The sequence below is a fragment of the Anolis sagrei genome, chromosome 3, assembly GCF_037176765.1.
Source record: "Anolis sagrei isolate rAnoSag1 chromosome 3, rAnoSag1.mat, whole genome shotgun sequence".
In the NCBI taxonomy this organism is placed as follows: domain Eukaryota; kingdom Metazoa; phylum Chordata; class Lepidosauria; order Squamata; family Dactyloidae; genus Anolis; species Anolis sagrei.
In genome coordinates this window covers 220800272-220819933 of record NC_090023.1, presented here as the reverse complement: position 1 = coordinate 220819933, position 19662 = coordinate 220800272, and the positions used below count along the sequence as shown (strand labels likewise).

General features: G+C 41.5%; 1 protein-coding gene across 2 annotated transcripts in view; it reads right to left on the bottom strand.

The window, feature by feature from the left end:
- Nucleotides 1–14764, bottom strand: part of AMMECR1L (AMMECR1 like) — a 35927-nt gene extending 21163 nt beyond the window's left edge. The window contains exons 1-4 of one of the 2 annotated variants that reach the window (XM_060768141.2): nucleotides 14292–14763; nucleotides 8041–8136; nucleotides 5153–5292; nucleotides 2914–3358 (exon numbers count right to left, since the gene is read on the bottom strand). In XM_060768141.2, coding sequence (XP_060624124.1) covers nucleotides 2914–3320 — 407 coding nt within the window. In that variant the 5' untranslated portion in view covers nucleotides 3321–3358; nucleotides 5153–5292; nucleotides 8041–8136; nucleotides 14292–14763. Of the gene's footprint in view, nucleotides 1–2913; nucleotides 3359–5152; nucleotides 5293–8040; nucleotides 8137–14291 lie in introns of both variants that reach the window. The other variant, XM_060768144.2, reaches the window with a different exon arrangement.
- Between the last annotated feature and the right edge of the window lie 4898 nt (nucleotides 14765–19662).

The window sequence follows — 19662 nt, the reverse complement described above, 5'->3', positions numbered from 1 at the left end:
AAATTAAAACTGGTAAGGGCATATCAATTCCCACCTCTGAAGGAATAAAATCCAGGTAATACCACAGCAGTATTACTTTTTAAAATATTTGCCTCTTTCTTGATTCTTGCAGCCCAGAGCCAAAGAGACAGCTTAATTATTCCAGCTATTAGAATTTTTGCTATAAAAGGTTATTCCACAGATTACATATTACAGGCTTATGTATGGGTCCTTGAAAAAACCCCACTACAACCAAGTCAGAATTGATTTTTTAAATTGTGACTGGATCTCCCACAAGTTTCATCTGTCTGCTATATGCGAAACACAGGCTGAATTTGGATGTGATAGCAATAATAGATTTTGTTTTGTGTGCTATTTTCTTTTAGTTAGCCCTCCTTATCTACCAATTCCACTTTCTACAGCTTGAAAATGTTACAAAAAAATCCCCCAAACAAATCTTGATTTTACCGTTTTGTGTTAGGGATGCCATTTACTATGCTATTGTATACAACAAGACTTCAGTGTGAATGGATTTTTGCATCCACAGAGGAGCCATACTTTGGTGGGTAACTTGGGCCTACCATACTTTCTGGAAATGCAGTATTTGATAAATTAGTAATACAATATGTAGGAGAGCTGAGAAGATCATCTTCTAAAAGTATCTGGTTAAAAAGATACCAGAGGAGGTTTGCTTTTGACTGTATAGCTTTGATATATAGTGGCACACATTTAAAAAAAATAGTAGCAGGAATATTATACAGGATTGAACGTCGAAGCTATTAAGGTGCCTAGATTCTCTTCTAGTTTTCTGTTTAAAAAACATACTATGTGGAAGTGACACATTTTACATTTATTAAGACAGATTTCCTCTGTAAAGCATTTACAGTTTTGCATTTTCAGACTATCTGCTTTATTGAAAGCAGATATAAGATACCATAATTTCCAGAGAACAATGGCCCTCTATTTGTGGAAATCAAGTGGTTAAGGACACTGTACATCACATGATATGTTTGTACGTTATATGAAACTTCAAGTAAAATCTTTAGAGCCTGTAGCTAACTTTAATCATAGGGATAAAATTTTATTTCCTTTTTTTCATGTCAGGAGTGACTTGAGAAACTGCAAGTAGCTTCTGGTGTGAGAGAATTGGCTGTCTATAAGAACACTGCCCAACGGATGGCCAGATGTTTGATGTTTTACCATCTTTGTGGGAGGCTTCTCTCATGTCCCTGCATGGGGAGCTGGAGCTGACAGAGGGAGCTCAAGCCGCTCTCCCCAGATTCGAACCACCAACCTGTCGGTCAGCAGTCCTGCTGGCACAAGAGTTTAACCCTCTGCACCATCAGGGGCTCTGTCTAGTTCAGTTACATCTGTTCTAGTTAGTATATTTAGATTTGCAGTGAAAGCAGCCCAATCAGATTACTCAGTGAGAGTATTGAGATAATTCCCTATAATAAATGTGGACTTAGTAAACCTAATTCTGAATACTGTATTTGAATACTGTAATTGAATTTTTGATGTGTTTTTAAAGAATTTATAAACTTCGCGATCTTACCATCCGTTGCATTGTTTGAATGCTTACTAGTGATTTTTTCCTTTGGTAACAACCTGTATTTGGCTGATTAATAGTAAAATTGAAAGATAATTGGAACCTGGCTTTAAAACCACTTTTTTCCAACTATAGAACAATAAAAAAACTTTCACATATTCATGCCATTATTCAACTACAGAACAATGAGAGAGCCTATCAAAGTATAATGAAAAGGAACAGAACATTTAAATAGGAAATTCTAAACTTATTCACAATATCGGCAAAAGAACGATTTAATGTTCACTTTTAAATAAATGTCAGGTATATCAACGTATAACCTACAATGCAGACTTATTAGGACTAATGCTTCATTCCACCCACAAACATACCATTTCACTTCAAGTCTTATTTAAAAAACATTCTTCCATCTATTGCAGATTTTACACTAAATGTAATTTTAAGCTAAAAGTACATGGCGTTTTGTGGAGACCTTTATAGTTATGTTCTGCAAATATGAACTTTGTAATTACAGAGATATTAACACTGAATGCACTGAAGAATACACAATCCAGATATACCATATTGGAAATAGAGAGAATACTACCTGTCTTGATGAGTCTGTTATACAATTTGAAGGGCTGAATTTCTCAAATCTCTGGTTAACACTGAACTCTGAGTAAAATTAATCATGGTTGGGGCTGATTCTAATATAAGATGTGATCATGTTTTAGGCTTTCCTGCAGTGAGGATGAAGCAGACTGTTCTATGACCTGCTCTCAATTCCCTTCCAATACTTATTAGCAGCTTTTCATCTGCACAGACCTAAAAAATCCAGCACACACCCATCTTAAGTTTCGCTTTGTAAAGATCAAACTATGTTTACTCCTTCCATTTATATCAGTCAATTCCATTTCAAATACAGGTTGAGCATCCTTTATATGGAACTCTGAAATGTTCCAAAATTGTCCACATGGGTGGCTGAAATAGTGACACCACTGCTTTCTGGCACTTCCATGTATAAAAACTTTGTTTAATGCACAAAATTATTGAAACTATTGTATAAAATTATCTTCAGGCTAGGTGTATAAAGTGTATATGAAACATATATGAATTTTGTGTTTAGACTTATGTCCCATCTCCAAGATATCACATCATATACGTATATACAAATGCAGGTATTCCATAATCTGGAAAAATCCAAAAAACTTCTGGTTCCAAGCATTTTGGATAAGGGATACTCAACCTGCATTGAGTAAAACTTTAAACATAAAAAATAGCATTTCAGATTTTTCATAATGAGTTTATCATATTTTAAATAACTCTCACATCTTCCTTCTTATCCACCAATATCAATACGTTGGATCAGCAATTAATTTCCCTCCCATTCCCATGGATGTACTCACTAAGGGTCATTGGTAAATCGAGGAAGTCGTGGCTGAGGGAAACCATAAAGATGACAGTAGAGTACATCAAAGCAGTAGCAGCACATCTCAGCTGTCACCACTAGATTTTTGGTGCTGTTGGCAGTTCCATTAGGACGAGCAAGTGGGCTCAATGCTCCTGAAGTGGGATTCATTCGAGTAATTGGAGAGTTTCCAGGGCACAAAGTCAAATCTGATACATTCTCCCTTCCATTGCCCCCATCTGCATGCTGGTGGTTCTGAAGAGGACCTGAACTAGAAACTGGCACGGTTGTGGCTTGATTCCCATGGTTATGTGTTCCACTTCCAGACAATTTGGGTTTCTTTACACCACAACAGCCTGCTGCCAACTTGGGCTCAAGTGGAGGAACACAGCGTCTTTTTCCCATCCTGATTCAGCGCTTGCTGTCTGGAGCACTGTAGAACCCTGGCAAAACACACAACATGCAAAACCCATCATTATACCAAAAGAAAAGCAAGGAAATATGTAATTTGTCTACAGTAAAGAAAAATGCATCACACAATAAAACTACGCATTCCATAAGAACACTCACTAATGAGTTTATAAAACTGTCTAAAACCTAAGCAGAAAGTAGACTGACATATACAGGTACAAGATACACTGCAGTTTTTACATTGGTCCAATACACTCTATGAGTAAGAAGATATTTCACAATGAAGGTGGTGAGAGCAACATGAGCTCTAAGAACTAACTACAACCAGCAGACCCAGTACTTGTGCATATTCACATTGTGTGGCAGTACCCAAAGAGTATAGACATATTTGTTCTTTGAAAATATGGCATGAGAATACAGGCGAGTCTCAATTTACATTACACCCATTTACAGAATTTCAAATTTACATTATTTCCCCAGAAATATATAAATGCATCACCCACAATGTAAGCTCTGACAGTGGGTCTATGTTGGTTAAGTTAAATAATGCCAAAGAGGCAATGAAATGAGGGAAGTGAGATAAATTGGAATTTTAGGGGGGGGGGGGGGGGAGATGACTGGGCTAGTTTTATTTTACCTGCCTAGGCTGAAGTGATATGAGGGAAAGGCCACTTGAGGTATGGAGTAGCCAAAAGGAAGGGTTTTCTTTGACTTGGTTAGAAGGTGTGTCTGTGAGAGAAGGAAGAAACTGTAATCTTAGGGTTTTGGTGTGACTGGAGAGAAGGGTTTCCATTGTCTACTTAGGTGGCTAGAGCAAGTGGATAGCACTAACAATTTTAAACTTAGTAACTGCTAAGTTAAAAAAGATGAAGGACAGTATGATATTGTAAGCATAGCTTATAACTGAAAACAGTACACATGAAAGGGATTTAGGAAACTGAATAGACCACAAGCCAAATATGATGTATGGTCTATGATGCGGCAATTTAAAAAGCCAATGGGATTCTAGGCTGCATTACTGAGAGGATTGTGTCTACATCGAGAGAAGTGACAGTCCCAATATGATATGCTTTGGTCAGACCTCACCTGGAATACTGTGTTCAGTTCTGGGCACCACAATTCAAGAAGGATATTGACAAGCTGGAGTGTCCAGCAAAGGAAAATCCAAATCGTCAAAAGTCTGGAAGCCAAGCCCTATGAGGAGTGGCTTAGGGGGCTGGGTATGTTTAGTTTGGAAAAGAGAAGGCTGAGAGGGAACACGATAACCTAATACTTGAAAGGATGTCACATTGAGAAAGGAGCAAGCTTGCTTTCTGTAGCTCGAGAAAATAGGAAATGGAACAATGGATTCAAATTGCAAGAAAAGCTTCCACTTAAACATTAGGAAGAATTTTTTGATGGTAAGAGCTGTTCAACAGTGGAATATGCTGCCTTGGAATGTGGTGGAGTCTCCATCTCTGGAGGTTTTAAAGCAAAGGCTGGATGGCCATCTGTCATGGGTGCTTTGACTGTGCTTTCCTGCACAACAGAATGGGATTCGACTTGATGGCCTTTTGGGTCTCTTCCAACTCTATGATCCTATGATTCTATCGAGGACTGTGGGAAGTGAAAAATCAGTAGGCATATTGTGCAAGGTTTCCTCCCCTGCCCCAAACTCTATGAATGCACCTGATTACTGTACAAATCTGTTGCCTTTCTCCTTTTGTACCTTCTACATCTGTTGTAGAAGATACAGCAGCAAATGTGCTCTCCCTCTCTGTCCTGATGCATTTTCTACATCCTGAAAGCCTATTGGAGAAGGCACAGCAGAAGAACACAGTTCTTACCAGTTGCTCTCTGTGTGCTCCTCTGAAGAGGAAGTGTCGTCTAATGGCAAACCAGCTCACCCCAGCCAATCTCCCTTGACATCAGCAGTTGCTTCTTCTTCTTCTGGTCCCTCTGGAGAGAATCTGCACATTTCTCTAGCCTGGAAAAGTGAGCCCTAACTTTAAACCTCTTATAATTCTTGTGGGTTGATTAAAATGCTAACTTTGTGTTTACTTCAGCTTTATGAGAACACATCCCCCTTGTCTTCAATTGAACTGGCCCCCTGCATTCATATCAGTCTCAATTTACACTGCAAGTCCAGGAACGCAACACCAAAATAAATTGAGACCCGCCTATACTGCTATTGCCAGAGAACCCCAATATTAACATTTTATTTCAGTCCTTCTAAATTTTGTAAGAGATAAATTAAATAAAGATTTTTATATGCTAATATAATTTCCAAATATTGTAGTTCTTTCACAAAACACACATGATGTATGTGCAATAGGTGTAGTACTATGAAGCAGGCTCATATTTCAAACTAATATCTTAACCTACTTATAAAATACTGATATATCCCTAGAAGTCTAAAACAGAGAACTTTTGGCAATCAAAACATCCAGATTTGACCCTCCATGAACTAAAATGCTCCTTTAATTAGAGAAAATACTAGCAGATTCTTCCAGTTTGAGAATACATGCATTAACTTTCATCAGGTACATAATCATAATCATCATCCTATCCCTCATCACCCCCCCCCCACCCACCCACCCAATCGGGACTCAAGGTAACTTACAATTTAAAACAAGAATATAGCTAATTGCTCCTACAGTCCTCAATGTCACTTCACACTGTGTTCCAGAAAGTGTGAAAAAGCACATCTTTATGGACCTGGAGACATGTAGCAGAGATTAGCAAAAAACATGTCCCCACTTCCTCCCCTCAGAGTAATCCCTGTAAGAATTCTGCTCCATACAATTCTAGATCCAAGCCATTAATCCATTGGTCTAGAAACATCATGAGAGCAAGTAGCTATACTGCCATGTCTTTTGGAGCCTCTTATCTACTATCCCATGATGCAGTTGGGAATAAAGGAGCACCACTAACATTTAAATTAAGGAATTTATTTATTTATTTATTTATTTATTACTTGCACTTATTTACCGCCACTCTCAGCCCAAGGGCGACTCGTGGCGGTGAACAACAACATAGAAAAGACAATTTACAATAATCAGGACAATACATAACATGCTACTACTAATTGACATATACTTATACTAAAAATCCGCTTCGTCGTATCATGGGTCATAGTCAGTTTCATAGTCGTGGTCCATTCCGGTCGTCATTGCCAAGGATATAGTACTCAATTGAAGGCCAGCTCGAAGAGCCACGTTTTCAGGCTCCTACGAAAGGCCATAAGGGAGGGCGCCTGCCTGACTTCGGCAGGGAGGGCGTTCCACAGCCGGGGGGCCACCACCGAGAAGGCCCGCTCCCTCGTCCCCGCCAGGCGTGCCTGTGAGGCAGACGGGACCGAGAGAAGGGCCTCCCCGGATGATCTCAAGGTCCTCGTGGGCTCGTAGGCCGAGATGCGGTCTGCAAGGTATTTTGGGCCGGAACCGTTTAGGGCTTTGTAGGATAATACCAGCACCTTGAATTGGGCCCGGTAGCAGATCGGCAGCCAGTGGAGCTGGGACAGTAGGGGCGTTGTGTGCTCCCTACGCCCTGCTCCTGTTAACAACATGGCTGCCGCGCGCTGGACTAGCTGAAGCTTCCGGGCCGTTTTCAAGGGCAGCCCCACGTAGAGAGCGTTGCAGTAGTCGAGGCGGGATGTGACCAAAGCGTGTACCACCGTGGCCAAGTCAGACTTCCCAAGATACGGGCGCAGCTGGCGCACGAGCCTAAGCTGTGCAAATGCTCCCCTGGTCACCGCTGAAACCTGGGGATCCAGGCTCAGCGACGAATTGACTAAGGAATTGAAATAACAATGTATGGATGGCAGTGATAGTTCTAAACCTGAGATAGTTCTAAACCTAAGATTCAATATAAAATTTCTCTGTGAATTGTTATCAGTTTAATCTCAAATCATAACATTAACATGTTTTGTTTGATGCAGTTCTTACACTCTCCTTCTCAAAAAGAGAATGTTGAAATTAACTGTCCTTCTTGTGCAGCAAATTACATTTAGGTGTGAAAGGTGAATATACAGTGTTATACACAACTGCATCCTGATCATGTTGATGGCTGAGTTAATATGGGCTTGAATTGCCTTTTACATGCAACATAATTCAGTATATTTATTAATCAGTAGATACCAAGTATATATATCTAAAAATACTATGTGTGGATGACTACATAAAAATATCTGTGTTCTGAAAATTAACAGAAGTGAAACAAAATAGGTGTGTCTACATTGTGAGGAGTATGTTGTGGACATCAGAGAACAGAAATAGACAAACTATCAATCATAAATTTACTCTTTTTATTCAAGCATTAATCATGCAGCCTAACTGCAGTCATCCTAAATAGAAAGAAAATAGAATAGTTTTATAAGAAGAAACTATTTGTAGTTCAATGTTAACGAATACATTGCTTTAAAAATCAGTGAGTTGTATAGCTCATTTCATGTCAATATGGGACTCTAACTGTCGAATAACAAATGAGTAAAATATCAGTAGACAGACATGGTACATGAACTAAGTGACATTTACAATAATCAAGCTTAAGTGCTAGGGGAACAGACTAATACAATGAGAAGTCACACAGCTGGGTGAAGATGTCCCTACTGCATCAGACTGAGGCATTAACAAACAATAACTGCCAGCATTACCATCATCCCTGTTCTTGTATCTGCATTTCCCTGCTGTCCCACAAATTATCCTAAACACATTATGAATGAGCTAATACTTACTGATAGGAGTAACCTTGAATTGTCAAGGTGTGGATGGGGAGGCTATTTTATATCTGGAATGAATTTTCTTTTCTCACGGCCCATTCCTGTTCCAGTCTGTAAATATTAACAATAACAATACTTCAAAAATGCTCTATGTAGAAACATATACAAACAGAATTGAATGCACAAAAAACCCATGGTTGGAAAACAGATACATAGTAGGGAACACAACCAGCATATGATACATAAGTTATATATGAACCTGCCTTATTATATGCATTCATCTTTCAGACATTCTGCTCCTGTTGCAAATGCTATTAAAAGAAAACACACTTCACCCCACTGCTAAATACAAACAGTCTTTAGTATATTGCACAAATCAGTGCCATGTTGCAAGAAAGAGTGATAGAGACAAAATGGAAAATTGATACAAGAAATAAGTGCTGTAATAAAAATCTTGTCACTACAAGTAAAGTATCTAAATGTAATTTTGTCATGTGCAAGCCTGAGAGTACAAGGATAGATTGTCAGAGAGCAAAGGGCTAACAGTAGGGAGAGAAACTACAATAAATCACAAAAATTTGGGGGACAGAAACACCAGAAATCTGAACAAGACAACTGAGAGCTAAGCATGTTTATTCCAAAATCTGAGTCACAAAATGTTCTGTAATATTTCTTTCCTAATTAAGGTTGTAATGATACCCAGACTTAATTAGAAACACCCCGATTGATACATTGGGGCATACTGCTAAATAACAATAACAACAACAACAACAACAACAACATTTAGGTTCACAAGAGGCAACTGCAATTATAAAAGTGAACAAGGGGAAGAAGTGCTATTGAATTAATCCTGGACTGATTTGAATAACAGATATTCAGGATTGTATACGTGGCAGTCGAGAGAGGACAACTATGGAACAGAACAGTGAAATAAAGAGACCAAGCAGTTCTTCTTCATTCACAGCATTCTTCTGGCACAGAAAGCCTCCTTCCATTCTAGTTTATTTGCACAATACATCTTCAAGGAAATTTGAGCATGATGTTATTTACATATTGCCATCAAATATACATGGCGCTTTACAATAAAACAAGCAAAAAGAATGAGTCCCACCAAGGACTGAAAATCTGAAATATATGTGTGTACACATACACATATGGGGGGGGGGGGGGAGAGAGAAGAGAGAAAGAAATCACAACACTGTCAAAACAATCGCAAGACAAATCCTACAGATAAAATGCAAATAAACAATACAATATAAGAGAAACCAACAATACATGTAATCAAAACATATAAGACTACAAACCAATGTCAAACTAAAACCTCCAAAGCATTGGAAAATAAAATTATTGACTGAGATTTGAAAGCAGCTTTATAACTAAAAGGAGCAGCTGCAACCATAAACATGAGCTACAGAAGCAAGTGCTATTGAACGGGAGAAGAGAAGCTTGAGAGGGGACATGACAGCCATGTTTGAATACTTAAAATGATGTCATTTTGAGGAGGGGGCAAGCTTGCTCTCTGCTGCTCTAGAGACTAGGACACGGAGCAATGGATTCAAACTACAGGAAAAGAGAATCCACATAAACATTAGGAAGAATTTCCTGACAGTTAGCCTTGGGGAATATGCTGCCTACTGGCTCAAAATGTGCTGGAGTCTCCTTCTATGGAGGTTTTGAAGCAGAGGCTGGATGGCTACCGGTCATGAGGGCTTTGATATGGGTTCCTTAACAGCAGAATGGGATTGGATTGAATGGCTGTTGGGATCTCTTCCAACTCTTATGATTCTATGAATTGAACTAGTGTTACTCTGAGTAAAATACCTTTAAGGCTGCATACGTGACAGAGTTGGGCTGGGGTGGGGTGAGAGAGAACAGTGAGCAGCAAGAGAGCAAGCAATTCTTAATTCAAAACCTTCCAAGTGTAGGTTTATTTGCACCATAAATCTTCAAGGGAATTGATGCTCTATTGGTTGAACCCTAAGCTTTTAGAACTAGTTCTCTTTACCCAGAACCAACACTGCCTTGAGTGTAGGAGTTAGGCAGTAATCAGAATGAAGAAGCTACAAAGGTAAGGCAATTAATACTGAAGGAGAGGCTTCCTAAAGGTGCATCTATCTATACTGTGGAATGAATTTAGTCTGATATCACTTGCTATGGCTCAATGCTATCAGATCCTGGGAGTTGTGGTTTGGTGAGGAACCAGAACTCTTTGGCAGAGAAGAATAACAATGCTGTAAAACTACAACTAACAGGGCTTCATAGCATTGAGCCATGACAGTTAAAGTGAGGTCAAACTGCAGTATAGATACATCCTTAGACAGACTGGGCCAATGTGGCTATCCTCTCAAAGGTTTTCTAAATGGTGAAATAGACCAGTTTCTAAAACCGAGTCCTCAGGCTCAAGTTGATAGACCCAGATTCCCCAATCAAACAATTTATGTACCTCTAAATTGCGTTTCAGTAAACACACACTTCAGTACAGCAGACTCTCAAGTTAACCACCATCCATGGAAATTGGCAGATGCTGGATGAATGTAGTGTCTGGTTGCCTGAGAGTTACTAATAAAAACAGGCCTAAATAATACTGTCCTTTACCATACCACAAACTTTATAGTAATAATGAAATATATTAAAAACAAATAAAGACAATCTTAACTTAATATATTTTTACTGGTTGCTTTAGAGTTTTGGCTAACTAAGACACTAACTGTATTCAGTTCATGTGTGTGTGTCTCATTGAATCATAGAGTTGGAAGAGACGTCGTGGGCGATCCAGTCCAACCCCATTAAGAAGCAAGACAATCATGTTCAAAGCACCTCCAACAGATGGCCATTTAAAAGCCTCCAAAGAAGGAGCCTCCACCACACTTCGGGGTAGAGAGTTCCACTGCTGAACAGCTCTCACAGTTAGGAAGTCCTTCCTAATGTTCAGGTGGAATCTCCTTTCCTGTGGTTTGAAGCCACAGCTCTCCATCCTAGTCTCCAGGACACCAGAAAACAAGCTTGCTCCATCCTCCCTATGACTTCCCCTCACATATTTATACATGGCTATCATGTCTCCTCTCAGTATTCTCTCCTGCAGGCTAAACATGTCCAGCTCTTTAAGCCTTTCCTCATAAGGATTGTTTTCCAGACCCTTGATCATTTTAATCACTCTTCTCTGGACACATTCCAGCTTGTCAACGTCTCCCTTCAATTGTGGTGCCCAGAATTGGACACAGTATTCCAGGTGTGGTCTAACCAAGGCAGAATAGAGGGGTAGCATGACTTCTCTGGTTATAGACACTTCGTATTTATGCAGCCCAAAATCCCATTGGCTTTTTTAGCTGCAGCATCACATTGTTGGCTCATGATTAACTTGTTGTCCACAAGGACTCCAAGATTTTTTTCACATGTACTGCTGTCGAGCCAGGAGTCCCCCATTGTCTCTCTCCTCTGGGTTGAAGGAGCTTGGAGACTGCCCTTTGGAACCTGGGAAGATGCACCCTTTGTCAAAAGACAGCTCCCATGATCCCGCAGCACCGAGCTATGGTAGTTAAAGCAATGGCTAATGGCATTAATTCCATCGTGTGGATGCAACTCTTTTCAAACTGTAATTCCCATGATTCCACAGTCTTGAGCTGTGGCAGTTAAAAGCGGTATCAAACTGATAAAGTAGGCATTGGCAAAATTAGGCCCTCCTGGTTTTTTGGACTTCAACCCCTACAATTCCTAACAGCCAGTAGTGCAAAACACCTGGAGGGCTGATATCTGTGTTAGACGATGACAAATAGCATTAATTCTACAGTGTGGACACAGCCCTTGTCAAACTACATCTCCCGTGATGCCATAGCCTTGAGTTGTGGCCGTTAGAGCTATATCAAAACAGAATTAATTCTACAGTTTGGATGTGCCCTGGAGAGGGCCTGGGGGAAAAGGAACGGAGAGGCGAAGAGGAAAAAAGAGGTCCAGTCAGGAAGGAAGGAAAGGTGAGGTGAGAAGGAAGGAAAGAGAGGCAAGAAGGAAGGAAGGAGATGCGAGAAAGAAGAAAGGCAGGGAGGGAGGGAGGAAAGGTGAGGTGAGAAGGAAGGGAGGAAGGAGAGGTGAGGAGGAAGAGAGGAAGGGAAAAAGGAAAGGTGAGGCAAGAAGGAAGGGAGCAAGGAAAGGTGAAAAGAAAGGGAGGGAGGAAGAAAAGTTGAGGTGAGAAGGAAGGAAGGAAAGAAAAGTGAGAAGGGAGGAAGGAAAGGTGAGGTGAGAAGGGAGGGAGGAAGGGTGAGGCAAAAAAGGAAGGAAGTGAGGGAGGGAGGAAGGAAAGGTGAGAAGGAAGGGAGGAAAGGCGAGAAGGGAGGGCGGGAGGAAGGGTGAGTCGAAAAGAAAGGAAGGTAGGGATGGAAGAAGGGAGGGAGAGACGGTGAGGTGAGAAGGGAGGGAGGGAGGAAAGGCGAGAAGGCAGGGAGGAAGGAAGGGTGAGGCAAAAAGGGAGGGAGGGAAGAAGGAAAGGTGAGGTGAGAAGGAAGGGAGGAAAGGTGAGAAGGCAGGGAGGAAGGAAAGGTGAGGTGAGAAGGAAGGAAAGGTGAGCAGGGAAGGAGGAAGGAAAACAGGAAGAGAGGGAGCAAGGTGAGGTGAGAAGGAAGGTAGGGTGAGGGAAGAAGGATGGATGGCAGGCAGGAAGGAAGGAAAGGTGAGAAGGTAGGAAGGAAAGGTGGGATGAGAAGGGAGGAAGGGAGGCAAGAAGGAAGGGAGGCAAGAAGGAAGGGAGGAAGGGCGGGGGGAGGCAGGAAGGAAAGGTGAGGTGAGGTGAGAAGGGAGGGAGGGAAGAAAGGTGAGAAGGGAGGGAGAAAGGAAAACAGGAAGAGAGGGAGCAAGGTGAGGAGAAGGAAGGTAGGGTGAGGGAAGAAGGATGGATGGCAGGTAGGAAGGAAGGAAAGGTGAGAAGGTAGGAAGGAAAGGTGAGGTGAGAAGGAAGGAAAGGTGAGCAGGGAAGGAGGAAGGAAAACAGGAAGAGAGGGAGCAAGGTGAGGTGAGAAGGAAGGTAGGGTGAGGGAAGAAGGATGGATGGCAGGCAGGAAGAAAGGAAAGGTGAGAAGGTAGGAAGGAAAGGTGGGATGAGAAGGGAGGAAGGGAGGCAAGAAGGAAGGGAGGCAAGAAGGAAGGGAGGAAGGGCGGGGGGAGGCAGGAAGGAAAGGTGAGGTGAGGTGAGAAGGGAGGGAGGGAAGAAAGGTGAGAAGGGAGGGAGAAAGGAAAACAGGAAGAGAGGGAGCAAGGTGAGGAGAAGGAAGGTAGGGTGAGGGAAGAAGGATGGATGGCAGGTAGGAAGGAAGGAAAGGTGAGAAGGTAGGAAGGAAAGGTGGGATGAGAAGGGAGGAAGGGAGGAAGGGCGGGGGGGGGGAGACAGGAAGGAAAGGTGAGGTGAGGTGAGAAGGGAGGGAGGGAAGAAAGGTGAGAAGGGAGGAAGGAAGGAAAGGTGAGGGGGAAAGGAAGAAAAGCAGGAAGGGAGGGAGCAAGGTGAGGTGAGAAGGAAGGTAGGGTGGGGGAAGAAGGATGGATGGCAGGCAGGCAGGAAGGAAAGGTGAGAAGGTAGGAAGGAAAGGTGGGATGAGAAGGGAGGAAGGGAGGCAAGAAGGAAGGGAGGAAGGGCGGGGGGGGGGAGACAGGAAGGAAAGCTGAGGGGGAAAGGAAGAAAAGCAGGAAGGGAGGGAGCAAGGTGAGGTGAGAAGGAAGGTAGGGTGGGGGAAGAAGGATGGATGGCAGGCAAGCAGGAAGGAAAGGTGAGAAGGTAGGAAGGAACGGTGGGCTGAGAAGGGAGGAAGGGAGGCAAGAAGGAAGGGAGGAAGGGCGGGGGGGGGGAGAGGCAGGAAGGAAAGGTGAGAAGGGAGGGAGGAAAACAGGAAGAGGGAGCAAGGTGAGGAGAAGGAAGGTAGGGTGAGGGAAGAAGGATGGATGACAGACAGGAAGGAAGGAAAGGTGAGAAGGTAGGAAGGAAAGGTGGGATGAGAAGGGAGAAAGGGAGGCAAGAAGGAAGGGAGGAAGGGCGGGGGGAAAGGTGAGGTGAGGTGAGAAGGAAGGGAGGGTAGAAAGGCGAGAAGGGAGGGAGCAAGGTGAGGTGAGAAGGAAGGTAGGGTGGGGGAAGAAGGATGGATGGCAGGAAGGAAGGAAGGAAAGGTGAGAAGGGAGGAAAGGTAAGGCAAGAAGGAAAGTAGGAAGGGAAGAAGGAAAGAATGAAAGGTGAGAAGGAAGGAAGGAAGGCAAGAAGGGAGGGAGGAAGACCACACACACACTCCTCTCACCTTCTCCTCCTCCTCCTCCACCACCACCGGCCTGGCCTGGCCTGGCCCTGGCCTTGCCTGCCGCTCCGTCAGCCCAGCCACCTCCGCCGCCCCCAGCGCCTCCGCCGCCGCTCCTGCTCTGGCCTCCCCCCCGCCGCCCGCTCTCCTGCCCGGCGCTTCATGGAGCCATGGGCCAGGGCGGGCGAGGGCCGGAGAAAGAAGGGGAGGCAGGCCAGGGGGATACCACCACCACGCCGACGTTGCCCCTTCTCCTCCTCCTCCTCCTCTTCACCCTCTGCTGCTGAGGGGAAGGAAGGCGCGAGAGCCCTGGCCTGGCTCCTCCTCCTCCTCCTCCTCCTCCGCGCGCGAGGCAAGGGGGCACGAAGGGGGACGCGGCCGGCCCCGCGGGGACCATAGACAAGGCGACACAAGGCAGAGCGGGGCACTCGCCTCTCCGCCGGCCATAGAGCGCGCGCGCGCGTGAGGGGAAAGAAGGGCTTCCGGTTCGTGAATCGGCGGGGGAGCCGGGTCACGTGAGCCTTGCCTGGCCGCCTGTCGTTGACGCCTCCAGGCGGGGAAAGTCTCCGGGAATTTCCTGCCTCTTGGGGATACAGGGATGGAGGCAGGCCCTACTCCTTGATCTATTCAGTCAATAGATCAATAATGAGGATTAGGATTATAATGTTATTTATGACTCGCCTCTTCGGATGGCTTCAGATCTGGAAATATTACATATATGGATAGATAGATAGATAGATAGATAGATAGTATAAAAATTAAAATAATATAAAATATAAAATAATATAAAAATGAAAATAAAATATAAATAAATATAAAAACGTAAAATAAAATAATATAAAAATGAAAATAATATAAATATTAAAAATAAATATAATATATAAAATAAAAACAAATTATATATATATATAAATACTATAAATATTAAAATAAAATATTAAAAATATAAAAATATGAATATAAAATAAATATAATGTAATATAAAATGCAATGGGAACAATGTATTGTCGAAGGCTTTCATGGCCAGAATCACTGGGTTGTTGTAGGTTTTTTCGGGCTATATGGCCATGTTCTAGAGGCATTCTCTCCTGACATTTCGCCTGCATCTATGGCAAGCATCCTCACCTCTGAGGATGCTTCCCATAGATGCAGGCGGAACGTCAGGAGAGAATGCCTCTAGAACATGGCCATATAGCCCGAAAAAACCTACAACAACCCAGCAATGGGAATAACCGGTGCGTCCCTACAGTATAGAATCAATGCAGTTTGACACCACTTTTAACTGTCATGGGTTAATGAAATGCTATGGAATTGTGGGATTTGTATTTTTAGTGAGGCCCCAGCATTCTTTGGCAGAGAAGCTAAAGATCTCGTGAAACTACAACTCCCATGATTCTACAGCATTGAGCCATACCAGTTAGAGTGTTGTCAAACTACATTGATTCTACACTGCATTGATTTTCTAACATTTTTAATGTTATGTTATGTTTATTATATTATTTATATATTTTATATTATTTTTATTTTTTATATTTTACATTTTAAGCGGGTAATAAAAATATTATTTCTATATGGAGAAAGGTCCTTTCAGTGTTCCATGTTCACATCCCCACCTCTTTCAGGGCAAATCTACACTGTAGTTTGACCCCATTTTAACTGCCAGGGCTTAATGCTATGGAAGGGCAACTCCCAGGATTTCATAGCATTGAGCCATGGCAGTTAAAGTGGGTCAAACTCCATTAATTACATGACATTAATTCTACAAGAGGCATATACCCACTGAAGGCCTTCTTCCTGTCACATTTTTAAATTATATATCACACAGAAACATACAATCTTCAAAATTCAGCAGTCAGAATACCAGTATTTCCCCCAAATTCCACCACCACCACATCCCCATACCCCCTCCCCTAGGAACAGTTTACTACTCTTGCTATACTTATTACAATTGTTTGATCATGAGGATAGTCTTATTTAACTCCTTATATTTCCCTTTTATTCTGGAAATGAAACACTTCTGTTTTGCCTCCATGTCCTTCTGGTTTGGCCCATCCTATAATAACTTTTCCGTTCACCAATATAATCTTGGAGTAGGTAGTTGGCTACAATTTAAACCAAGTTTTTATATCCCATTTCTTGTGGTCCTTCCAGCCTAGGGCAACTGAGGCTTTGATTGCATCCACCATGTGTTTTATTATTTCCTCCCGTTCTTTAAATTCCCCCTTGTCTTCCATTTTCTGAGTGAAAAATTGAGTCTTGTTCCATTCTATATTTATTCCTAATATCTCCCCCATTTCCTTCTTAATTATTTTATAGAACTTTTGTATTTTTTCACATTCCCACCACATGTGGGTGTATGTTCCGGTTTTTCCACAATTATGCCAGCATAGTTTTGGGCACGTTCTCGTAATATGCACCAATTGCGTGGGAGTTCTAAACCATTTTGTCAGTATTTTCAATTGCATTTCCTTAATCTTTAGATGTTTTATTTTATTGACTGATTTTATCCAATTGTCTATTTCTCTCTCACTGCAACTTAATTCCTCCTTCCAGATTTCAATCAGGGTAGATTTTGTGATGTATTGTATTTCCATGATTATTTTGTATATGAATGTTTCCTTTCTCCTTCTCATGTTATTATTTTGTCAAGATTTATTTCTAAGGTTTCCTTACTCTTCTGTTAGCTTTTTAGACAGCCCTCCCCATTGTAGCCAATTTCCGTGCCTGCACTTATCATTTATTTCCTCCCATTGTGTTACAGTTCCATACAGTTTCAAGAAATCCTCAATCTTTGTTATACCCTTCTGTTCCAATTTCTTTAACATATTTTGGTATAACTGGAGTTTTCTGCTCTCTTTGGATCCTATTGGGAGCTTTTCTATTTTATTTAATGGAAGTTTATCTTGCCACCAGGAGAGAATCCTTCTGAAACATGGCCATACAGCCTGGAAAATCCACAGCAACCCAGTGATTCTGGCCACGAAAGCCTTTGACAACACAGCTGAAAGATTGATTGAAAGTGGAAATATATACACTTACCTTGAGAATGATAGTTGCAACCTTTCTTCTTAAAGGTTGAAAATTTCTGAATTTTTTAAACCTCAGATCCAATGAAATCTAATGGACTGGTTTCATAATACTGTACTCCACTTTGTATCGTATGGCTTACAATTACTCTTTATATGTTTTTGGAAAGGCCCTTTTCTTTCAAATCAGGATCCTTTTCTCTGTTGGTTGGATTTACTGCTTGAGCGCCATCATTTTGAGAAGACGCCCCACAATAGTTACTCAAACATTAATTCAGCTGAGCTTGAAGGGAGACTGAATGCAGCTGACAGAAAAAATGCAATTCATGTGACTTGGGAATACAATTGACAGACCAATGTGATGAAAGTAACTGTTAACAGTATTGAATTGAGTTACAGAAATGCAACATCCATCCATACAAATATGTGTTTTTTTGTACATTAGTGGCGGATACAATGTTCGTAAAAAATAAAAAAAAAGAACATAGAAGCTTCTGCTACAAGCCTTTGGGAGATGTGCATATGTTTACTACAACAAATGCAATTCAACTTTAAGAACAATATACTGTGAAGCAATTTATGTCATCATGTGGTGTTGGGAATCATGTAGCCCTCTGAATGTTCTTTGACTGCAGTTCCAAGCATTTCTCACAACTGGCATATGATTTTTAGAAATCTGTGCAATCCCCACCACGGCCTAATCCAATTGCTATTTTCAGCATCGGTAGAGCCACCAAATAATTGTTAACTTTATAAATCAACATTTAAAATACTATTGGTTTGATGTAGTTACTCTAATACAAGGGCTTCTTAAACTTTTCCACTTGGGACTCCTTTTACATGATTTTTATAAGTATGTAAAATAAAAATCAAACATTTACTGATAACAAGTCAGCATTTGCAAGGCTTTCTAAACAGGCTGATTTTCCTTTTTAAGAAGTACAGCTGAGGCATCCTTTGCAGAGTCTACTGTAAACACCGCACAACATATGCATGCAAATGTCTGAAACGGTTCAGAAAACTTTTATTGTTGCCAAATTTTTGGGGACCCCAATATTGAGCTAAAGGAACCTCATCTGGGATCGGAACCCACAACTGAAGCAGTGCTCTTATACCTTTTATATTTAGGAGAAAATATTCTTATATTAAATGTATTCAAAGTATTCAGTGGTGCTTATCCCACAAAATGTCATTCTGCTTAGAAACTTTAGATTAACCTCAAAGAGACTGAGCTCAGATAAATAAGTAAGGATTGCAGACTATGTACACTTACTGTCTGGTCTCACACACTTGCAAAGTATATCCCTAGATGTTGAACTGCAATTATTCATGTCTGCTTAACCTTCAGCAGAATGGTTGCAAAGTACACTAACTTTCAAAAAAGAGGGGGGAAAGTCCAACTCTTTCTGTGTCACACCTGCAGTAGACATGATGTGGCTCAGTTGAGTGTTGACATAAACCCTGCCGTTAAACCTAGCCAGAGTGGCTTCTAATAGACATTTGACCTGTTCAAGGATTCCTTATGGTGAAATAGCTCATTGAATTAAAAGTTTCTCCATCATTATTATTTTTCTTCCAACATGTTATTTTAAGAAAATAGAAGGTAGTCTATGGTAAACCTTCTGAAGAGACAGTGCCAACACCAGTTTAAAAATTCAGAATCCTGTAATAAGAGTGAGATCCTGATAGAAACCGAATCCTACTTACTTGAAAATAATGACTGATTTAAAAAAAAAAAACAATTTTGAAGTGATGGCACAACTGTGTGGACAGAAATAGGATCCTTTGAGACTCATTGTATTTTCATAGTCCAGGGATTGAGGATGTGCGTTTCTTGAAAGGTTAGATCACAATCTCCATAATCTCCAGCATAAACTACAGTGAGGAATCATAGCAGTTGTATTCATACATTTGCGGGCCAAATATTTCTCATTTTGGGGACGTTTCGTGGCATTTAATTTGGAAATGCAAATAAAGTTTTGGTTGTACTTTTTTGTACAATAAAATAAAAGGAAAAGTCGAATTAGAATATACTGGACTAGGATTTTGTGTATGACATTTTGTGTACTATACAGAATGGATATCTGCTACTCCTGTGCAGTGATTTAAAGATGGGCTTATAGCCAACCTTAAAAACTGTGGCATAGACACAGAGAACTGGGAAGCCCTGGCATTAGCGCTTTAACTGGAGGTCAGCTGGGACCAGAAGTGCTGCAGAATTCAAAAAGGCGCGAAAGGAAGAAATGTGCCAAGAGGAAGGTGCATCAAGTCAACTCTGACCGGGACTGCCTTCCACCTGAAAACTGATACCTTCACTGTGGAAGAACATGCAAATCAATAGGGCTCCA